This window comes from Dendrobium catenatum, unplaced genomic scaffold, assembly GCF_001605985.2.
Source record: "Dendrobium catenatum unplaced genomic scaffold, ASM160598v2 original_scaffold_117933, whole genome shotgun sequence".
Taxonomy (NCBI): domain Eukaryota; kingdom Viridiplantae; phylum Streptophyta; class Magnoliopsida; order Asparagales; family Orchidaceae; genus Dendrobium; species Dendrobium catenatum.
Window position 1 is genome coordinate 488,888 of NW_021436368.1, and position 23,254 is coordinate 512,141.

The window sequence follows — 23,254 nt, forward strand, 5'->3', positions numbered from 1 at the left end:
AAATATCCATTCAAAACCCAAAACTCCATAAAATAAAAAAATCCACAAATCCCAAAATCTCAAAAATATTTAAAATTGAAATAAATCCATCAACGCAGTTAAAGCAAAATCCATCCGCCCTCCGCAACAGTTTGTCGAGGCGGACAAATTTAAATAAACTCTAGCTCACAAAGAGCCAAATGCCTAGTCGAAAATATCACTAGGATCCATTCTCAAACAATCTTTTGCCAGTAAGGACGTGGTACGTGTCCTCTAACCGGCAGTTTCGCCGCCAAATGGCACTGCAGGTAAACGGTTATGACTCGGGGCCCTCTGAACCGAGTGGTTTTGCCGCCAAATGGCACCACAGATAGCGGTTATGGCCAGAGCCAATACGCTCCTTAATGGCGTTAAATCCTTGAGATATGAATCAATAGGATATGATCGATAGGGCACAAAGCCGTCTGTTAGCTAAGGTGGATTCAAATTTATCCCCTTAGGCAAACATTCAACCACGGTCTACAAGGTACCCTTGGACGAAGCAACCCATGGCTGCCGACAAGGATCCTTCTGTCAGGTTGGGTCGACTACCTCCTCTGACTAAGTAGACCAGGGACCATGATAGCCCGGGACGACGGAACCATGAGATCTTGATCGGGTCTATCATCCATTCCCCCACCATCAGCTTTAAGTGCAGGATGGTGAAATTTCTATTTTAAATGTCAAAACCTTCAAATTCTCAATTTTCAAATCCAATTTCTACCAATACCCGAATCCATTACTGCTACTATATGCCAAATAACACGTATCTCTACGCATCTGATCGACGACTAGCCTTAATCGAAAGTTCTCTCTCGTGATCGAGAGGGGTAATTAACTATAGGGGCTTGCACCTATAGGAAACCAGAACTCAGATCATAAAGTCCTCACAAAATGAGGGCGAAATCTCTGGGTAGTGTCTTATCTACAAACCCATCTGCCTTTCAAAATTTACCTCGGAACTTATTCAGTTAAAACTCCCTCGCCGGATAAAAGAAAAGCGAGTGGAGGCCGGGGCCGAATTTTCGGAGCCCACAAAAACCATATCAATTTGACATTCAGAGCTGAATAATTGTATTACAAGAAATAAATAAACAATGGAAAGCATAATTCATATTACTATAGTAGCAAATATTTATATTCTATCTCTAGGGTCCAAAACAAAATTGTACAATAGCCTTCATAAGCTACAAAAGAATATACATAAATAAGATGAACTGAAAGAATTAATAAAGCAGAAAGAAAATTATGCATGTTGTCCAGTGCCTCATGCCACAGGATCCTCACACTTTCCTATAAACGTGTAAAAATCATATAATGAGTATAAAAGCCTAACAAATAACTAATCTTACAATTGAAATCAATGCAAGACAAAAGAAAAATAATATACTGTAAATTATATAAAAAATCTATGAATCAATACATGCTATTTATACCAGACACCTATATTAATCAATCATTCATTCAACCATATCATTCAATCATTCTTGTTAGTCTATCAGTTATACAGTAGTGTCAGTATTCATATTCAACAATAGTAAACAGAAACAAAAATCCGTATTCATAAGGTCAATGTCCGTACAATATCAATAATAATAGTCATTATCAATTTTAGTAATTAGTATCAGTAATCAGTAATCAATATTCTATCAAATATTCAGATAAAGGTATCTTATATCTTGCTCATGCACTTCTGACTCCCAATCAGTCGGCCCTTATGATCCCAATCTGTGCACATCTTATAATTCCTCTTGAGTCACAAAAATCAATCGCCCTGACTCCTTATAACTCTCAATCAATCTCTACCTCCTTATGACTCCCAATCAGTGAATCGTGAGATTATCACTTGGGTGTTATCTCATATATATATATATCAATTAGTATATCTTTTCAGCCAGATCAATTCACATTCCAATACATATCAATTCTTTAAGCATATATTACATTTCGATAATATCATATCAAATCATAACCCATTTTCAATATACATTTTTCTTATTCATTTTACCTAGAAATTCATATACATATATTTAACTGGTGAAAATGCAACGAAATCATATCAAATTGCTTAGAATGATATATCAAAAGTTATACGATGAAACCTTACGAAATAAGGAGATAATGCATTGTTAGTAGATTTAGGAGAGATAAAACCGTAGAAATCAAAATCATCTAAGATAGAAGTAAGACGATAGTCACTTACAACAATAAAACAATTTTCATAATAATAAAAAAGGTAGAAAAAAAAACACCCAAAGACTTTTCTCTATCCTCTTCTCCCCCTTATTCTCCTTCAGTTTCTTCCTGGGCAAGGCATGCAAGTGAGAGAGGGGTGAGGGTAATGACATATATATTTAGAATAAAATACAAATAAAACATTTGTAGTGGCATAGCGCTGCAGCACTGCGACCCAACGCTACATGTGAAATTCAGAGTTATTGTAAAAATAGAGGTTTCTTCCTGGGCAAGGCACGCGAGTGAGAGAGGGGTGAGGGTAATGTCATATATATTTAGAATAAAATACATATAAAATACTTTGTGTAAAACCCGAAAAAAACGTTAATAAGTTGTCGCACGCTTTTCAAAGCACCGCGACGAGAATTAAGTGAGATTTTCAATGTTAACGAAATTTAACAGAAATAATTTTAGAAAATTCCTTGTAAAATTCTGATCGTTTTGGTATATAACACATATACCTAATTTTGCCTAAATATGGAATTAATAATATTTGAAGTCTCAAAACACCCATTTTACCCTCACTTATCCCTTAAGCCAAATCTACTTAAGCAAGGGTATATAGGTAAATTAGCAAAGCCAATTCCTCTTAATAAACAAAACTGGCCCTTCTCCCCTCTCATTTCATGCGTGAGGGAGAAACCGAGCGGAACGAACAAAGGGGGCGGGCGGCTAGGTTCGGCGGGCTCCTCTTCGACGACGATCTTCCGGCGAGAAATTTAGTTCAAATCGAAGAGGACGACGAGAGGAATACTCAGGTACGATTATTTTAGAACGAAACCTTCTAGATCTCAAGATTTTTGGAAAAGAATTTTCTAGGGTTTTTCCAAATTTTCATTTTCTTCCAAAATTCCTTTAAGGGATTGTTAGGTAACGATTAGAAAGACTTTTTAGCGATAAAATTTATGATTTTGGGGGAAAAATCTTGAAAATCAAAAGTTAGGGTTTTTACGAAAACTTTAATTCCTTAATTATGTTTTTACAAAAATTATTCCTAAGGGTTTAGGAAATGTTTTTAAAGAAGAATTTTAAGTTTTTAACGAAAATTTTATTTTCTTAATTTCTCTAATTAGTTAAATCCGAAAATTTAATTTATAATTATAAAAATATGTTGAGGATTAATTTTAGAGCAATGTTTTGACGAAATTGAAGATTTATGAATTTCCAAAAATTTAGATTTAATTAAATCCGAAAATTTATATTAATTTAATAAAAAATTCATTAATCAATTTAAGAAATAGTTAAGGGGAAACCAACGGGTTTAACATTAGACTTAGATTTAGCCTTAGGCCTTAATGAAGATTTAATTTATATGACACGTTTATTTTATAAACTTTCTTAGGTTGTGATCATTAAAGGGTAAGGTGAAGGAATTGTGTCGAAGCGACGTACCGTACTTGGTTTGAGGTAAGTGTCCATACCTCACTTGACTTTATAAGTGCAAAATTTATTTATGCTTAAAAAGAGATTTTATACATTTATTTTACTGTCAAAATGCTTTATTTACTGTCAAATGTTTTATATCTATGATTTAAAGAATACTCTGAAATTTTATGTTTTCATTTCATGCATTATTTTAGAAAGCATATGAAAAAATACTGAACATGGAATATATGAAGTTTATGAAAGATAAATGAGCATAATTGAAAGATTTAAAAGCAATAATAATTTCATGTGCATGTTGATCCAGAAGTGCCAAAATGGTAATGGTAAAGGGGCTTACAAAAGCCAAATGGTAATGGGGTTCTACGGAGCCAAATGGTAAAGGAAATGACCAAAAATTTGACTGTGTACCTGATTAGTACGAATAAGGGTACTTCCGGGACAGGTGTTACATTTAGCATAAATATTTTTGCATTTGCATTGCATATGAAAATGGTGAAAGGAAAGAATGAAAAAAATGAAATGTTAAAGAAAGGAAAATGCAAGTAAAATTGAAAAGTTTAAATATTATGACTTGCAAAATGATATGAATTGATTTCAAAATATAAATATTTTTGATATATACATCTTATGAAATTAACTGAGATATGAATTAACTGCTGAGCGTTGGCTCATTCCACTTTTGGAAATGTTTTTCAGGAGAGAAGTGATGGCTACACGATGATCGTATAGTATCGTCGTAGGGGACCTTAGGAAGAAAGGTTCTTTGTTATGATTTCAGTTTGAGTCTTTGAGTTTATTTCTGTGTAGTTTGTGAGTTTAAGTTTGAGTGTGTATTTGTGTTTGATCAATAATATGGAGTTTATGTAATTAATGGATTAAAAGTTTTAACAGTTGCGTCAGAAGAATAGTTTGGAACATTTCAGTTTGATATCTTTTAGTGGCTCTTTCTTTTAAAATTGGATGACATTTATGTATTGATGTTCAATTTATAATGAATTTGATTATGTTTTATATGCTCTTCCGTACGACCGACTGTTCCCGCCTCGTTATCAACGGGCTAGCCGGGCCGGGTCGTGACATTTAGTGGCATAGCGCTGCAGCGCTCCGACCCAACGCCGCATGTGAAATTCAGAGTTATAGTAAAAATAGAGGCTTCAACGTCGAGGAAGCAGTTTTTGGCGCCACTACGCTCTCATGCCTAATGCCTCAATGCTCACTATCTCAACAACCCAACACTCCAATTCAAACAGAAATTCAAATATTTCCTTTTAAAATACATTTTCATATTTTGGGTTGTTACAGACGTAGAAATGTCAGCATTGCTAGAAACTCAAAACATAACTTGTTAAACAAATATTACAAATTGATCTCTCTCGAAAATGATAATTCAATCTCTAAAAAGTACTGTCCTTGCCTCCATCGTATTGATACTAGTTCCATGGGTCAAAAAAACAATCTCATAAATGCATTAAATGCATAAAAGGTAAACACAAACCATATTACTAGAAATGTTTAGATTTCAGAAAACTATAAAGTATGTTATAAGAGGCTTATTATTAGAATTGCTTGTTAATCTCTATATGAAGTTACTAAAATAGGGTTATTAGTATCTCAAACAAATTAATTCTCAATTAAGGCCAAATATCAAACCTTGACTGCAACGTCGGTAAACTCATCTTTGAACAAAACTACAATGACTAATTTCTCCCTAATATTTGTGCATTTCAGTAGGTGTAGCGTGATGAGATGCTTTTCAGTCACTAGATTTGATTTGCAAAAGTAAGAGCAAAGAAATTTTGTCCTCCACTACAAATAACCCAATAACACTATTCAGTAGATCAATGGAATAAAATATTTTCCCATCAAATTTTTATTTATTTATCTGCCTTGAATCCCTCAAGATTAACTCATATTTGTTAAACCTAGTTCAAACTGAACTGACAACACTACCTCTCTTTTTACAGAGGCGCGAAGAAAAAGGTTCAACAAAGGGCGAGCGAGCGAACGAAGCATAGAGAGAGAAAGAGAGCTTTAGTTTAGTTTCATTATAGAAGCACAAAAACAAAGGGTCTGTCAAGGGATGAGCGGCAAACAAAACATAAAAGATAAAGATAGCAATAGCAAGAGAGATGGCTTTGCTTATTTCAGGAGAAGGTGACACGAGCACAACTAGCAAGCGAGAGTGAGAGCCATGGAAAGATGAGGTGATCATGGCCTGCGATCACATGCGAAAGTGCGATGTTGATTGCAAGCGACTGTGAGGGAGAATTAATCCATTCAAACACTCATTGAGTACAATCTCTGAGTAAACTCAAATTGAGATAAAATATATCTAACTCGGTTTTGTAATTGATTTATTGATCAAATGGTTAAACCATAGTTTTAGTATATAAATGTTGAAGGAATTTTGTTTAGAGTTAGGGGATGAGGAATCTAGTGGAGTTTTTGCAATAGACTATGCCAAACAAGATTTAGGTGGCGACTTAGACGTTGATTTCAAATAGAGGATTTAAGATATTGGGATTATATTCATTTTGAATTCCTATTGACAGGACGTTGTGTGAAGTTGCTAGAACATCATTTGTTCACGAAATGGTCATCACGTATGCATCCAAAATGTCAAATTTATATGAAAATGACACCCACAGTGCATAGTTTGTCGCACCGATAAAAACACAAAATTTTCCCACACGAGAGGTTGCAATATCCAAATCAAGATGCAAGATGAACAAGAGAAATTGTGCGAGGGGTTGATTTACATTTTTATGCTATATGAATTAAATTTATAAGAATTATAAAAAAAAATTATCTTAGTGCGCTTATCCCTGTCGCAAATGCCTTACCCACCAAAAAAGAAAAAAAAAAAAAAACAATAGAATAAAAAAAGATAAAATTAATACCCATTTCACTCTTTCATATCTTACTCACTCATTCACATTCTACCCCTCATCTGAGCTGCAGCCCCCGCTCCCTCTGCATCACACATATAGCTAACTCATCTCCTATAACCGCATAGGCACGCAGATAGCTCCTCACAACCTCTACCATAACCGCACTTCCAACCTGCACGCACTTGGACTACACGCCATTAGCACTCGAGCTTTCCATCATCAGTCCTTGCGCGACCCTCAACTCTATCGCCCAGCTCACACACACACAACCACTCTCCCAACTTCTGCTGCTTCCCCATACATTGCACATGCTCCCTCATTCGGCCAAACACCTTGCCGCTGACGCTTCCTCCTATTCTCCAGGCTATGATCTCTCTTCCGTCCCTAATAGCCACCTGCATATCACCTCACTAATGGCTAGCCTTCTGACCACCGTCAACACTCCTACCCACCACCGAGCTTGTTTCTTCTCCTTAAGCCACACTTTGATCCTCCAGCTATCTTGAGACATTGCAATAGCCCACCTCCTGCTCCTTATACTCTCTGGTCACTCAGTCAACCTCCCTAGTTTGCATAAGGCCAATCCCCCGCCTCCTATGGTTGACTTACTACCATACATATGCACTCCAAACTTCTCTCCATCTCTCTATCTCTCTCCAACTTTCAATCTCTCTCTATCTTTCTCTCCACTTCTCTCTCCCTCTTTTAAAAAAGGAAGGAAAAAAAAAAGGAAAAAGAAGAAACAAAAAAGGGAAAAAAGATAAAGTTTAAAAAAAAAGAAAAAAGTCTTTTTATCGCCTATGCTACCCTCGCCATAGTTATGTTGGTTGCGTGCGCAAAGAGATAAACTTGCGAGTTCGTAAAAAATCTCCAATCCTCGTTAGTCACGGTATCACACAACAACAATCATACACACCTTTCTTGCGTGATGGGTAGGCCTAGCACCCCCAATGATTGAGGGGGGGGGGGTTCTGAAATTATATTTGAGTACCACTTAAACACAACAATTACAATGAAATAGAAATCTAAAAGTGCACCGCGATAAAAAAGAAAAATTCATCACTTTAAATGAACAAAATAGAGCACAGACTGAGTGCTTCTAATGAATGGGGCAGCTTGCCAACAGGCAAGAACAAAACATTCAGATTCCAATTGTACACAAATTCTACAATTATGAAAATATTAACTTTTGGCCATGTTAAAAATGTAAATGAAAATCTAACTCCCGTTCAATACCATAAAATCTGCACCACAAAAAAGCAAGCAGACAAAAGGTGAAGAAATATTAAAATTTTTAAAAATGAAAATTTGAGCACATTTGAGATGACAAAACACTTGGACAAAAACAATCAAATAGGAATACTTCAAATTTTGACATGCATCAAAATACATATTCAAGAGTAAAGCAGGCAAATGCCTAAAAACTATGACAACATCAAGACGCGTGCCACTATTATGGTAAGTATGCTACTACGTCAAGAGGCTGGCAAAGTCTCAAGAAACATGCAATCACATCGAGAAATGGACATTGCCTCAGAAAGCATTATAAGGCCATGAAAAAGCGTGCCACGACAACAAACAAGCATGAAATTATTTTAAAATAAAGAAAAAATCAATAAGCCATGCAAATATACCATGAAAAAAAAAAAAAAACTATTTTGAGCATGCAAATATACCGTGCATCATGCAAGTGCATCACGTAAGCACACCTAAGAGCCCACAAGTACATTGAAAGTGTACAAGTATGCTATGCAAGTGCATCAAAATATATGAAGGGCATCGTGTGAGCACATCTAAGAGCGTGCAAGTACATTGAAAGCATGTGAATATATTATGCAAATATATTGAAAAGCATAAGTGTATCATGCTAGTGCAGTTAGAACGTGCCAATATATTGAAAGCATGTGAACGCAACGTGGAAGTGCACCGTATAGGCATATCGAAGAGCGCACAAGTTCAAAGAAAAGTGTGAGTACACTGCAAATTTATCCAAAAACACATGCATTGTTTAAATTCATCGAAAAGTGTGCACATCATTTATTACATAGGTGCTTCGACAAATATGCTAAACATGTAAATAAAAAAAATGTAAATGTTGCATGGGTTAAAAGCGAACTAAACTAAAATACTATTTTTAAGTTAAACACCTACATGTGCTCTGAACAACACATCAAATTCTTAAACCCAAGGTCCAAGCATGTCGTGCGGATTAAATGTGAACTCAAATTTCAATTCAATTCCACTCTTTAAATGACTGAAATTAACAATACTTGAATAAATGAATGTATATTCAACCATGAAATCCATCAACATATTTGATTTAACATTCGAATTAAGCCTTCAATACCTTTTTTCAAAGGAAAATCATTAAAAAAAAAATGCAAACTCTCGAATTAACATTCATACAATAATTCACAAATTAGTAATCAAAACTGATATTCTATCAACAAATGGGTCGAATTAACAAATTCTAATTATAAAAAATGAAAGGCTCAGACTCCCTGATGAAGGCCGCCTTGAAAGTGAATCTCAATCGAAGTGAATGCAATTATTAAAATGCCACATGAATTCAAATTAAAACTGATAATCTATCGGCAAGTAAGCATAATTGATAATGTTCAAATAAGAAAATAAATGACGCGGACATCCAACGGTGGACATTAATCAAAGGAAGAGATGAAAATCGACGGCCGAGATCCCTCCATTTTTATCTTAGTTTATTAATTGTATTTTTTTATTTAATTATGCATTTTTCATTTTTACCCTTACTTAAGGGTCTTGTCTTATGGAAACCCAAGGGACAAAGATGTCTTTTAGTTTCTTTTAAGGCCTATATATAGAGGCACTTGCTCTTGTATTGGTAGGATGGATTATTAATAAAAAAAATTATTCTGCACACTTGTTCTTTGGAGAGGACTTTAGTGAGATCCCCATGGGAGGGAATCGTAGTTCCCACTAGCCGCAGGATGGGTCCGAGCTCGTGGCTTGAAGTCCCTTGGGGAAGGGCAACGCAACACCCATCAGCTGCATGAAGCATTCGGGCTCACAATTTTATCTTTTTCTTTGTTTTTGTCTCTCCATATTTTTCCTTTAATCGCCGGCTTAATCTCCCCCTAGCCGCTGGCTTTCTACCTCCCATCCTCTTCCCCACCACCAACCACCCCTCCCCTTTCCTCTCAAACGTTAGCTAACACCCTCCCCTTCTTCGAACCGCTGGTATCCTCCCCATCACCACCTCAAACCGCCAGCCAACCTTTACCCATTCCCCACCGCCGACCAAGTCCCATTCCCACACCTAACCCCGGGCCCAATCCCCTTCACCTTTCTCTAGCCACCAGCCATGCACTCTAGCCTAGTCGCCGGCCACCCCACCAATTCTCCAAAGCTCAAATTCTCAATCATCCTTTTATTACTTTCCTAATTTAATTCAAAGCAATTTGGGAATTTCAAATTAATTTGAGATTTGAATTTCACTCATTAATTTGAATTAATTACATAATTCCCTCCCATCTCTTAATTTTGAATTTTAAACTTTGAAAGGTCTTTCATCCCTTTCCTAAAATAATATTCTAATTAAAGAATCATTCAATTACCCCATTATCATCTTCCTAATTTAGCCCCTATCTAATTTGGAAATATTTCATAATTCAAATTTCAAATAATTTGAATTTTAAAATCTTTCCTAAATATCCTACACCTATTTTAGGAAATCCCCCCCAATTAGTGCAAATATGAATTAAATAATTAGATTTGAATTTAATTTTCCCTATTCAATGTATGTGGACACATACATAGAATATGGACATCTTTCCTCCCTCCTCCTTGGTCAGCCCTCTCTCTCCCCTCTATCCTAATTATTTCTTCCCTAATTAAGGGCCCAATTAAGGAGATAATTAATTTTTCTCTTCCCTCCCTTTTTTTCATATTTGAATTTCAAATCCAAATCCATTAATTAAGGGAAAACTGAGATGGAATTTTAGCTCTTTAACTTTTTATTCCCCCCCCTCAATTCTACATCAATAAAGTTTTTTGAAACTTTGATGATGGCCAAGTTGAAAGATCTCTAATGAAGAGGTCAATTCTAAAAAAAAAAGAATTTTAATGCCACAAAATACAAATACTTTTTTGCGACTTCAATCTCACCTAATGATGATCGCGTTGCAAGAACATCTAAATCGGAGGGGATTACAACACTTAAAGAATGCCCAAAATTTCAAAGTTAATCACCAAGAGCACATATTCCAATAAAGTTTAAAATATTCAATATTTATCAAAATCCAAAAAAATATTCCTAATCGTTTTTCGAGGGTAATAAATTTAGGGATATCTCAACTCACAAAGAGTCAAAGTCTTGTCGAGAATATAAAAAAAATTTCATTCAAAGATAACCTTCCTCCAATAAAGATGTAACACGATTCCTATAACTGGTAGTTTTTTCCCAATTGACACTAACAATTATGACCAAGACTTTGACTCGGTGATTTTTTTCGCATACAAACACTAAAATTACAAACACGACCAATGCACATATATTCCTCAATATCTAAAACCCTCTGTCAGCTAAGGTTGACTTGAATTTATCCTCTTAAACAAACATTCACCCCAAATTTACAAAATACCCTTGGACGAAATAACTCATAGTTGTCAATTGGGTCGACTACCTCCTCCACTAGCTATACTAGAAACTAACAACCTAAGTCGATGAAAATATAGAACCTTGATCAATCTTCATCATTCCCCCCACTATCCGCTTTAAATGCAAAATGATAAATTTCAAATTCTATATTAAATTCTTTGTTATATACTTGGTATTTAGTGCCCATTTAATGAATAGCCTTAATAAAAAATGCTCTCCCGTTACTGGAAAAGTGATTAACCATAGAGGCTTGCACTTTTGGGAAACCTGAACTTGAAAAGGGTCACCATTGAGAAGAAAATTTATTTGGTACTTGCAAGCACCACATGCTTGCCACCGAGGACATTTGCGTACCCAGATGGAATGACGCTAATGCTTCTTCATATGGAGGAAAATCATCCAGAAGAGTAGAAGACAAAGAAATAGAATGAACACTAAACTACGAGCTCAACAGTTACAGCCTGTGCATCCATCTACACATCCATCTCTGGAGTCGGAAGCGAATATTCCCTAGTCGGAATAAATTCGAAAATATAAAATAGGTAAAGAAGAATAGCTCTACCAACGTGAAGCAATCATTATGGGCTCAACAACATCAACCTCTAATACCTCAGAAGTAAGAGCCCGAGACTGTTTGCCAGAGTATATAGGGTCCTTAGAGTTGCCAAATCGAGAGGGCTCATGAAAAAGAAATATCAACAATCAATTTTAATAGAGTTCAAAAAGACCCTAAAGGGTAAGCTATCATTAGTGGTGACGGTAAAAATACCGAAAAAAGTGATGGAATCGAAAGATTGCAAAAAAAAAAAAAATACAACTAGGACACCTTCCAAAATACCCAAAATAACAAAATACAACAATTAAACGAAAAACAACTTAAATAGAAAGACGACCATACAATTTATAACATAAAAACACCTAAACTTGCTTTTCCATCGCTTGAGAAGAAAGATACAAATGGGGTGGACACTTGCCGATAGAAGAAAGAGATAAGAAGCCGAGACGAAGTCGAAGAGAGGACAAACTCGCAAGCTTTCCGAAGAAGAAGAAGAAGAAGAAGAAGAAGAATGGAACAAGATCGCAAGCTTTTCTTTTTAGCTTCCAAAAATCAGTCCATAACCCCTAGGCTCTGATACCAAAAAGATTGCCAAATTACATACAAGCTAGGTCTTCTTCCAAAATACCTCAAAATAACAAAATACAACAATTAAACGAAACACAATACAACTTTCATAGAAATAAAACGACGCTTACAAACTTATGAAATAAAAACTCCTAAACTTGATCACTTGCAGAGAGAAGAAAGAGGTAAGAAGCCCGAGATGAAGTCGAAGAGAGGACAAGCTCGCAAGCTTTCCCAAGAAGAAGAGAAAAGGAACAAGCTCGCAAGCTTTTCCAAGAATAAAACCCTAAGGTTTTAGTTCCAAAAATACTATCATATCATCCTTTTTTTATTCTCAAAACCACTCATATATATATAGTTAAAAAGAGGCAGCCAAACATCCCCTAATTTCCTCCAGCCGAACCAATCAAAAAGGGGGAAACATAAGGCCAGCAGGCGGCCTGGAACAGCAGCTGAAGAGGCTTCATGGGGACAGAAAAAAGAAGCCACGGGTACAGGAAAAAACAACCACAGGTGATGTAGGCAAGGATTGGGTCAACTTATTTTAATTTCTGTTTTAGTTCCAAAAATACTATCATATCATCCTTTTTTTATTCTCAAAACCATCCATATATATATAGTTAAAAAGAGGCGGCCAAACATCCCCTAATTTCCTCCAGCCGAACCAATCAAAAAGGGGGAAACATAAGGCCAGCAGGCGGCCTGGAACAGCAGCTGAAGAGGCTTCATGGGGACAGGAAAAAGAAGCCACGGGTACAGGAAAAAACAACCACAGGACAGGAGCCTGGGGAGAAACCGAAAGGCCAACGGAAGGGGGAAAGACAGCCACGGGAAGGGGAGCCAGGGAAGAGGAACCGAAGGGCCACAGAGAGGGGAAAGAAAGGGGGGCAATGAACTAGTACACATGAATAATGAGCTGAAAAAGGTATTTCACAAGACATTAATGAGCTAATTTAAGTAGAGAACTCAGCAGCTCACCAAAAACATAGCAAAAACCAAATAACCAAGCCCAAACCGAGAACCACCAGCAGCCCAAAAAATTAGGCTCATGATTTGCGTCCCCCCTGCCTACATCAGAAAGCTTCGTAGGTGAACAACTGAAGGTGCCACTTAGACCCAGTGTCTAAGAATCTTCCACAGAAAATTAACAGTGAAAGAGACCAGATATAGAGACGAAAGTCTCCAGAAAAAAAGTTTTTAGAAAAGATAAAGGTGTGAAATATGATGCGTACTCCCATAGATCTGCCATTGAAACTTCATAAAAAATGGTTTCAAAGAATGCCCCTCCAGACAATATTCTCAATGGTAAACATCCTGGAGACTCCTCCAGGGAATCCCATCATCTTCTAACTCCATCCTCTCAGGAAGAGGCCAATTTTGATCTCAAAACCCTCTTTGAGGAACTATTCATCCCTCACATTGAACTGAAGATCCAACGGAAATGACACTTGAAAATTTGGGTCTAAAAAAAGGAAGATGATAAAACAATGGAGATCGAGGTGGTCTGCATGGTGAGACACAACAACTAACCACTCCCATGCGAGTCTACCAGCAACATCACGAAATTGAATCTGCTATTGCTTAAAACACAATCTCTCCCGAAGAGTAAGCACAGTAGGATCAAGCGGCAGGTGCAAATAACCCTAAACTTAGAATGAAGTGTAGAGCCAACCATTTACTTCTAGCATTTATAAAACACAAGATAAATAATTTAATCTAATTAGTAAAATTACCACTAGAATATGACAATATTTACAAAAAATAACAAAAAAAAAATCTTATTCATAAGTAGAAAAGTCAAACTATTCACTCATCCCATAGTCCTTGTGTATATTAATCACAACTAATGCATGTTAAAAATACTCATAACAGATGACTTGCATTAAGCATGCACTAATTCCATCATTTTTTCAATAAGGGTGAAGAAAATTGTTGGTCAGGGCAACTTACTGCAGTGTGCTTGATACCAGTTGATTTCCCAACTAATTCATGTTCCTTAAGAAATAAGAGCTCCCCATGGATAGGAAGAAAATGTTGAGGCTTCACAATCCTGAGAACTTCCTCCTACATTATTTAGAAGGAAGCTAAATTTAGAGAGTCATCCACATAACAAGACAAAGAAGAAGCTATGGTAATCTACGGACATTGGAGGGAATAAATCTGTCAATGTTAGCAGCAATAAAGTTTGCAGTAAATAACAAGGTATGTACTGAAAAAGCTGAGAAAATGACAACAAAGACTCCTAGAAAGATTAAATTTGATGGTTTGCATAGAACTTACTAACTCATCACGATACCCATGTCCAGATGTATGTAATAGTTCATTTTTACCCATTACAACAGTGGAGCCAAGATCTGATATACGGTTGAACATCTTCATCACCCGAGTTTCATTTCCAGGGATAACCTATTTTTACATTGCAAAGAGAAAAGAACACAATCAAATCATACTGAGTTCATTTGGTAGCTTGTGAAGACAAAGATTACACACAACAAAGGTTTTCAAAAAAGAAATATCAGAACCTGCTTTAATTTCAATCTGCATCAGCGCTTAAATATCAAATTTAAGTTGGGCAATGGCATTGCTTTCGTTCAGCTTTGGTTATATTGAAGATAGAACATGAAAATAAAATAACCATTTAATTTTCTCCCCACCCTCACAATGCATGTTAACTATAAGAAGCTTAAGGTTATACAGACAATTTTATTTTCTATTATCTCACATTTTTATTTTAATTTTCTGAAGTAGATTCTGGTAACTGCACTCATGAATTTTCTACTGCAACTGACAGACAAAACCCACTTTCATGTAACTCAAAATAAAGGTAACTGAACGAGGTTAGCTAAACATTTTGATATTTGAGAGACACCTATGGCTATCAGCCTTAAAAATTATAAAGCTTAACATGAGCAACGGGAAAGAACCATTGACATCACAAGAGCTATGAGAGGCAATCAGAAGTACAGGCAAAGTAGAATTGCATTATTTGTAAAATTATTATTTGTTTACCTCTATCTTTTTCTTTTGTATTAGCTATATACTCATTTCTTTGATCATTTGATAGCTTTTAATTCCAGTTCATAAAAATGCTTTATAGAACTTAAATTAATAAAGAATGGTAATGATGTAAAATTTGGTAAGGAGATAGCTACTTCAAAAACTACAAATGCGTTAGATGTGAACAAACCACATTGAGTTGTGTTGTGAGAAGCTATAAAAGATCTGTATAAACTTTATTATATTTATGTTTGAGGGGGGAGGGGATTTGTTACATATAAATAACTTATCACCCACCAAGTACTGCACTAAAAATCAAATTTAGCTGGTATCCAATTAATAGAAAGATCTAAAAAAATTCATTAATCCATCCCAGTTCAGGGTATGTATTCGACATGTAACAGATTCATGCTTGGACAAATTAACATAGATCAAAGAGAGATAACCCACTTACGACACTGAATAATTCATTAATACACTTAAAATGTAGTTTTAACATGACTACAATTGTTAAGGTCAAAGAAGGAGATAATAAAGTGTGTTTGGAGAAAAGGTCAGAATTTAAAAAAACTAAGTTTGAATTCATTGTTCACAATCAATTTCCAAGGTAAATTGCAAATCAGGTTAAAGATGAATAAATGTAACTTTGAAGAAAGAATCATCGACAATAAAGTTACTTGGTGACTTTGATCACCACCAAATCAAAGACGTATTAGGCTTTTTTTTTTTCTTTTCCTTTATTATTTGTTTTAATTAAAATCATGTGTCCAAGAAAGGACAAGGAATGAAGCCCAAAATTTATCAAGATCAGGGTTAAAATTATGCAGCATATTAAGTGCCTTGAGGCTATAGCCTCATATGGGGAAAAAGAGGTACAACTAAAATTAATGAAGCACACCGCATTGCATGCCTTGAGGCATACGCCTTTATTTGCAGACTCTTAAGATGAACTTCTGTTATAGCCTATATTCACTACCAGATCCAATGTCTTCTCTTGAATCCAAATAGAAATAAATTATCTGATTTATTGGTAAAATCCTCAAGAGTTCGTTGATTTATTGGCCTTTGATAGCACCTGTATCATTATCTTTGACAGGATCTTAGCAACTGCAAAGTTTAAACAACCTTCCCCTAGAACTCAGATGAATGCCACCATTGATGTGGAGGGAACTATGTCAGACACCTCAATATCTCTCGAGTGAATCAAGTCATGCAAGCTCTAAAAGACTCCCTTTCCACCGAGAAAAGTCTGACAACTACTCATTTTTGGGAGCTGAAGTAGTGAGCTAGAAATTTCTCAAAATCATCAAAGGAGAACATTCATCCCATATAAGATTTTAGAACCACGATAGGGAATGGTGTTTTGGTATGTTTAGCAAGATCTGATATTTCATTGCGGCACATGCTGCATAGAGAGCTATTATGGCCTAAGAGCTTAGTAAATTCTTAGCAAGATCAAACCCCACTACAATTGTTGAGCTAAGAAATGCTGAATTTTTTAAGGAATGATTATTTCATGATGTAACAGATAAAGACATGAGATGAGTGGAGGAACAAATAATTCATAATGTCAAGGGTGAAGGAACGCCATGATGGGGGAAAGAGACAAATGAAAGTCCCTTTGGGTGGGGTCCTTCATAAGGAAATCATGACTTGGCTTCACTTATTTCTGTCCATCATAAGGCATAAAAAAACCCTAATGCTATTTTTTTACTACCCTCTTTTGGATTACTAGAAAGAATGAGAGGAAGTGGAACCTAAAACTCCTTCGTTTTCTCCCCTAGTATGTATGAGAAATTCCCCATTAACAATGTTGAGACAAGTTATGCCCAACTTTGCTATAGCTTAACAGAGAAGAAAATAGAAGTTATTTTTTACTACAATTACAATTCAATGGTCAAAAGGAGTCAAGAATAAGTGCAACAAAAAGAATTCAAACTAGCTGCAAAAGAATGACAGAAATCTTATCAATAGTAAATAAGAGAGACCAACTTAAAATTTTATTCTTTTAGCTCCACTCTTAATGCTACTTCTAAGTTATAAAACTAAAATGATAGGCGAAGGGGCAGACAACCACTAGCAAAAATATGCAATTGTTAAAGATCATCATTAGCACATAGATTGCACATAAGATATAGTACATAAAACTGCTGCAAAAAAGTGTGCAAACCACTTATTCGCTTAGCATAGGACAGGCAAAGAATTTTTTTTAAGCATGCAATAATGGGAAAGATAGGCTAGCAAAAAAATTGTTGCTTCTAAGTTCATTTTGAAGTCTACTCAAATCATCGAAGGTGCCACCTTAAGCAACAATGGCATGGGTACTAGATCTTGTGTCTCGTTAGTTACCCTTTTCTTTCATCTCAATGCCAAAACCAAAATGAGGATGCTAGATTACACTGAAGTCACACCAATGTTTAGAATTACTTCAAGCCGTAGGTGGTATGAAAATAATGAAGGGGCTAGTGGATTAATGCTTTTTTAAAAAAGATAGTATTCACTCTTTCTTTCCTTGTTTGCTCCATGGTTGGGATTTGCAGAAGGATTTCCACTCGCATATTATATATTCCCTTCTCCCTCAATTATAAGCTTATTTATTGGGTAACGAGAAATCTATGATTTCACTGTTATATATGTCTCATTGCGTCGCTGTATCCCCTCATTAGAATATATACTACAAACAAACAGACACCAAGGTGCAGGGCTTGAAAGAATGCTAGGCCAAAAGTGACCTTGACTATTAGATTTCATCTTCTCCATCAGTTCATGTAGTACCTCTAATCAATCATGGCATCACATGTCTTTTTTTTTTTTTTGAAATAAAAAAAAGACGTGATGCCATGATTGATTAAACCTACTGAACTTTTTCTTTTGTAATGGATGGGTGCAGCCATCCAACCCTTATGAATGTGTTTGTAATTTTTATTCCCGACCTACACATAGCCATTGTTTCCCTTTGATTGATGGAGATTGGAGGATGAAGATTAACCATAGGCAAGTGACTAAATAAAATTGAGGCTACATTATTCCATCAATTTTTTTACACCATGCCAGTCAATTGAGACAGGTTAATACGAATTACCCACATTTCTAGCTATCAACTTATCAAGAAATTTTTATGCAACAATCAAAAGTTATTTGCATACTATATGCTATTTATATAACAGTACTAGCAGCAAAACAGCCCCTTAGGTAGATCCCATAGTTTCATTACAGCATATCAGAAAAAAAAAAAAACCTAAATTCACACCAATGTTGACAAATGATTAAGAGGGAAAAAATTTGAACATATTGATGGTTACCTTAGCTGAATATAAAATCACATCATCCTTGGTCAGTTTAAGAGAATGGCTGCCTCCAAAAGATGCTAGATTTAGAGCAGCTCGCGGTTCTGCCTGACACAATATTGTAGACAGTGAAACTGTATCTATACTGTTGCAGATAAAACATGCTGAATCTCAGTTTTTTTTCTTCATGCAATTAATAATATCATCTTACTTGAGAGCCAGTTGTAACAATTAATAAACCGTTAGGGGGATAGGCATCAATCTCCTCCACTTTCACCTGCAGAGCATTACACCAGTTTGTTTTTGTGTGTAACAGTTACAGAAATAGTCAGAACAAGAAAATTTTAGTATTAAAAGGATGTGTAAGAAAAGTGATACATAGCACAAGGTGATGAGGGCATCAGTCGGAGATTCCAAAATGTCTACCGCCGGAAGCATCGTAGATCGATGGCTACGATGAGGAGAGTATATATTTGATATTTTATGTATTAGTTTAGATTTTCTTTATTTACATTTGTACCCCTGCTTGTGTGTTGAGTTAAGTTGTAGCCCTATGGGCATTTTAGTCATTTACTTTCTTTCTCTATGAGGCCTATATATTAGGTCATTGGTCTTGTATCCAGAAGATGAATGATTACTAATGAAAATTCAGCTTTCTTGTTCTTGATATCTTTGTGAGTTCGTGAGAGGAGAAACCCTAGGAGAGGGTCACGCATCACCCGTCAGCCGCCGATGGATTCCGGGACTCGCAGTTAATACTCTTAGCATTTCCTTCTTCCTCCTTCCTTGGCTTCCACCGCCAGCCACCCTCTCCAAGCCAACCCAAACCGCCGAATTACTCTTCCTCCACCTTCCCTCCGCCGGCCTTCCCCTCCCATGAATCCAAAATTGATTATCTTGCCTCTTTCCAAAAGTGGAGCATGAAGATTAGGAGGGAACTCCCATTTAAAATATGATTTCAAATTCAGATTTTGAATTCTTTCCTAAATTGACATAATCCATATTAGGAAAGTGCACAAATCGTGGATCTAATTAATTCAATATCCAGCCAACCCACCACCCGTCAGCCACCCACATCCACCCTCTAGCCCGCGGGCCCCTCCCCCACCAATTGATCAACTTTCACACCACCAATCCCCCCATCCCCTTACTCCACCGCCGGCCACCTCACCATTGCCTTCTTGATGACGATTTTAATCATCATTAACATTTACCTTAATTAGCCCACTTATTTCGGGAGAGAATTTAATCCAATTTGAAATTCAAATTGGATTTCAAATACACTCATAAATTAGCCTTTTCAAATTAGGAAAGTTTTCAATTTGAGAACCAAGGAATTACAACAACAACAACAACAACAACATCAAGCCTTTATCCCACTACGTGGGGTCGGCTACAGTGAACCAAGGAATTAATAAACATTAATTCCCCTCCCAATTTCCCCCACCCTCATCCATACCGCCGGCCCCCCTATGCCCAAATTTTGAATTCAAAATTTGAATTCTAATCCTTCCCTCCACTCTGAATTAATTCTCTTAATTGATTACCCTCCTTGGTAATTAATTTTACAGAGGATTTAATAACCCTAATTCCCCTAACCCATATTTGAATTTGAATTTGAATTTCAAATTCTTTTCCCTCCTCATTTAATTAAATCTGAATTTAATTTCAGATTTAATGCTCTTTCCATAACCCCAAAGCTAGACCCCACAAACCCTAATTCCCTCCACGCTTGGCCGGCCCTCTTGCTTGCCCACCTTCTTGGAATTCCTCTCATCCCATGAGTCCTCTTGCAAGAAAAGAAGTCAACCATCTTCCCTCCGGACGTTCGTGGATCACCGGTCATCTATACATAGCCCCTCCTTCGGCTAACTTTCATTGGATCTCTACCCCAGCTTCCTCTTCTTTGTGGTGACATCTTCCGAATTGTGGCGATTCTTCTTCCACTTACCCTTAAAGAGTGCGAGTGAAGAAAACTCGAGGTGAATTCTCTCTTTGTTACGTGGTGGATTGTTTGTTTGTTGTACTACTTGTTTTCATTATAATTTTGATATTATTTTGAGATATTGTCTTCTATTGTGTGGTTATTTGTCATATCAATTTAAACAATTTTAAATTCGTAAAATCTTTTCAAAGTGAAACATTAAGTTTAAGTTGCGACGTCTAAAAATTTCTACGTGCAATTCCTATGTGGTTTCACATCACAAGGACATGTACTGCGTTTGCCTCTTACAATTTTATGGCAAAGCACTAAGGCTTGTTTGTTTACATGTAAGAAGCGGGAAGTAGAAATTGGTGGAAAGTGGCCGCTTCGGCTGTATGTTTTGCAAGGGAAGGCAAATAATTTCCTCAGTAAGTGGCTAGTTCAGTTCTTTGCCTTTTTGACTTTGGGCATATAATAGCTCTCTATGCAGTGTAAGATAAGTACAACAACAACAACAACATCAAGCCTTTATCCCACTACGTGGGGTCGGCTGCAATGTAAGATAAGTGATGTGATATATATATACACCTATCTTTTGGAAAACCAAACAGCCTTTTTTGAAATGACTTCCTTAGCATCCACTTATAGAAGTAGAAAGTGTCATTTCCTATCGTTCACAGACAACCAAATAGGGGCCCTAAGCACATGTCATTACAAAAAAGGCATAACACATTAGCCTTTATAAACGTGTGTCCTAGTTCCTAAACCATACAACACCACTTTGCTTCTATGAACAAAAGAATCTCTAGAGTAGGGGAAGAGAAAGGAGTTCCATATAATGCTTACAACAACTTCTTTGAAGTGCAACTAGATTTAACTCTGTTATTCGCATTTATACTACCGTCTAAGATGAAGTTGTGCAAAAGTATAATAACCATATGCATAACATACTAAAGTTGAAGGATCCATTGGAGCCTTTCCATCTCTGAAAGCAGCATCTAAGTAAGTCCTCAAGGACATCCCAACAAATACCTGTTGCATGCATGCAAACAAAATGAGTGAATGCATACTGTGAAAAAATGTTAATTACAAGACCAAAACAGCCGACGTAGCTTACCAATTTTCTTCCAGTTAAATCAGCAGCAGCTTTCACACTACCGATACGATGTATATTAGAAGCAAACTGTGTAGTTATGACACGTCCTTTAGCAGATGAAATATGCCTTAACAATGATTCGGCAACAATAGCTTCACTTAAAGTTCTTCCAGGGGAAAGGACATTAGTTGAATCACTCATCATCTGGAACGTTCACAATTAAGTAGTTTATTTTTCTAATTTCATTCTCAACATGACAATGCATGTCAAAATAAGATACAAAATTAAGCGTAATAAATAAGAGAGATGGATGAAACCTTTAGTCAAGATATTTGAGGAACAGAAACTTAAGAAAATCACTCAGCTAGACTAACATAAGATGCGAAAAAACCACCATTAGTTATCTGATAAATATATCATGACAGTTTAAAATTTGAATTAGCTCATGATACACAATCTGAATGGACCCATAAGCAGATTTATTTTTCCAAATGCACAGATAAGGGTTTTTACCTGTTCTTTAAGTCATGCCGTATAAATTTCTTTAGTACTTGAGCTTCACATTAGTTTAAAAAAAAAAATCATTTCTGCAAAATAATTTAGATGGAATTAAGAATAAAAGAGTGGCAACTTTAGATAGGTAAAAGAAAAATTCAAAGATATTTAAAGATGATACTTAAAAATTGGAGGATGCCTCTGCTCAAGTTGTTAATAATCATAGATTTGGATCTCAAAGAAGTTTATGTAATCAAAAATTTGGGAAGGACCCCAAATTTTTTATTACAAAAATTGACTCTTCCTAGATAATAGAAGATTACAAGGACTCACAAAAACTAGACAAATTAGACACAAAAACAAACTTATATAATAAAAAGATTATTACAAACTTGGACACTTACAAACGACACAATAAAGACACCTAAGGTAGCTTTGCCATTCGTCGAGAAGAAGGATACAAGTGGAATGGTACTTGCGGAGAGAATAAGGCAAGAAGACCAAGACGAAGATAGGAGAAGCTCGCAAGCCTTACCAAGAAGTAGAAGAAGAAGAAGTGGAACAAGCTCGCAAGCTATTCCAAAAACCCTCAGGTTTTATCTCCAAAAATCATATTTTTCACCATCCTTTTCCTTCCAAAAACATCTTCTTTATATAGGCTAGAGAGGATCCAAATAAGCCAATAAGATTTAGGGAAGAAAGGTCAACAGCCACTTTAACAATTCTCAAACGGCACAACAAAACAGAGGAGGGAACTCACGAGAACCAAGCAGAAAACACACGGAGCCAAGCAAAGAACCGCGGAACCGAGCAGCCCAGCACGGAACCAAGCAGCCAGCCGCAGAACCGAACAACCAGTCATGGGAACCAAAGGGGCAAGGCACGAGAAATCACCTAGCACAGGGAAATGAGAAGAAAAGGGGGAGGAGAAGATGCAAGTTCTACTCCAAAATAAATCCAAGATTTAATAGCAAACCTTTTTGAATTAATGAGCTAGGAAGTGCAATAAATCCCCTAATCATTGAGCTAAACTTCAGCTCAACATTAATGAGTTAAAACTAAGTAAAATTATAGCATTTTGAGCTCATTACTAAGTAACCAAGACTCATCCGAGAACACCAGAAGTCCAATGGTCAAAACAAATTCTCGTCTTCTTTTGACCCCCC

General features: G+C 36.1%; 1 protein-coding gene across 2 annotated transcripts in view; it reads right to left on the reverse strand.

Moving 5' to 3' along the window:
• The window catches only part of LOC110113979 (ribonuclease J), a gene marked incomplete at its 5' end in the record, with an annotated part of 30,855 nt that extends 9,058 nt beyond the window's left edge, over positions 1-21,797 (reverse strand). For both annotated transcript variants that reach the window (XM_020846713.2, XM_020846712.2), the window contains 6 exon segments: positions 14,240-14,353; positions 14,570-14,695; positions 18,589-18,681; positions 18,785-18,850; positions 21,449-21,529; positions 21,615-21,797. In XM_020846713.2, the coding sequence (XP_020702372.1) occupies positions 14,240-14,353; positions 14,570-14,695; positions 18,589-18,681; positions 18,785-18,850; positions 21,449-21,529; positions 21,615-21,797 (663 nt within the window).
• Positions 21,798-23,254: the final 1,457 nt, after the last annotated feature.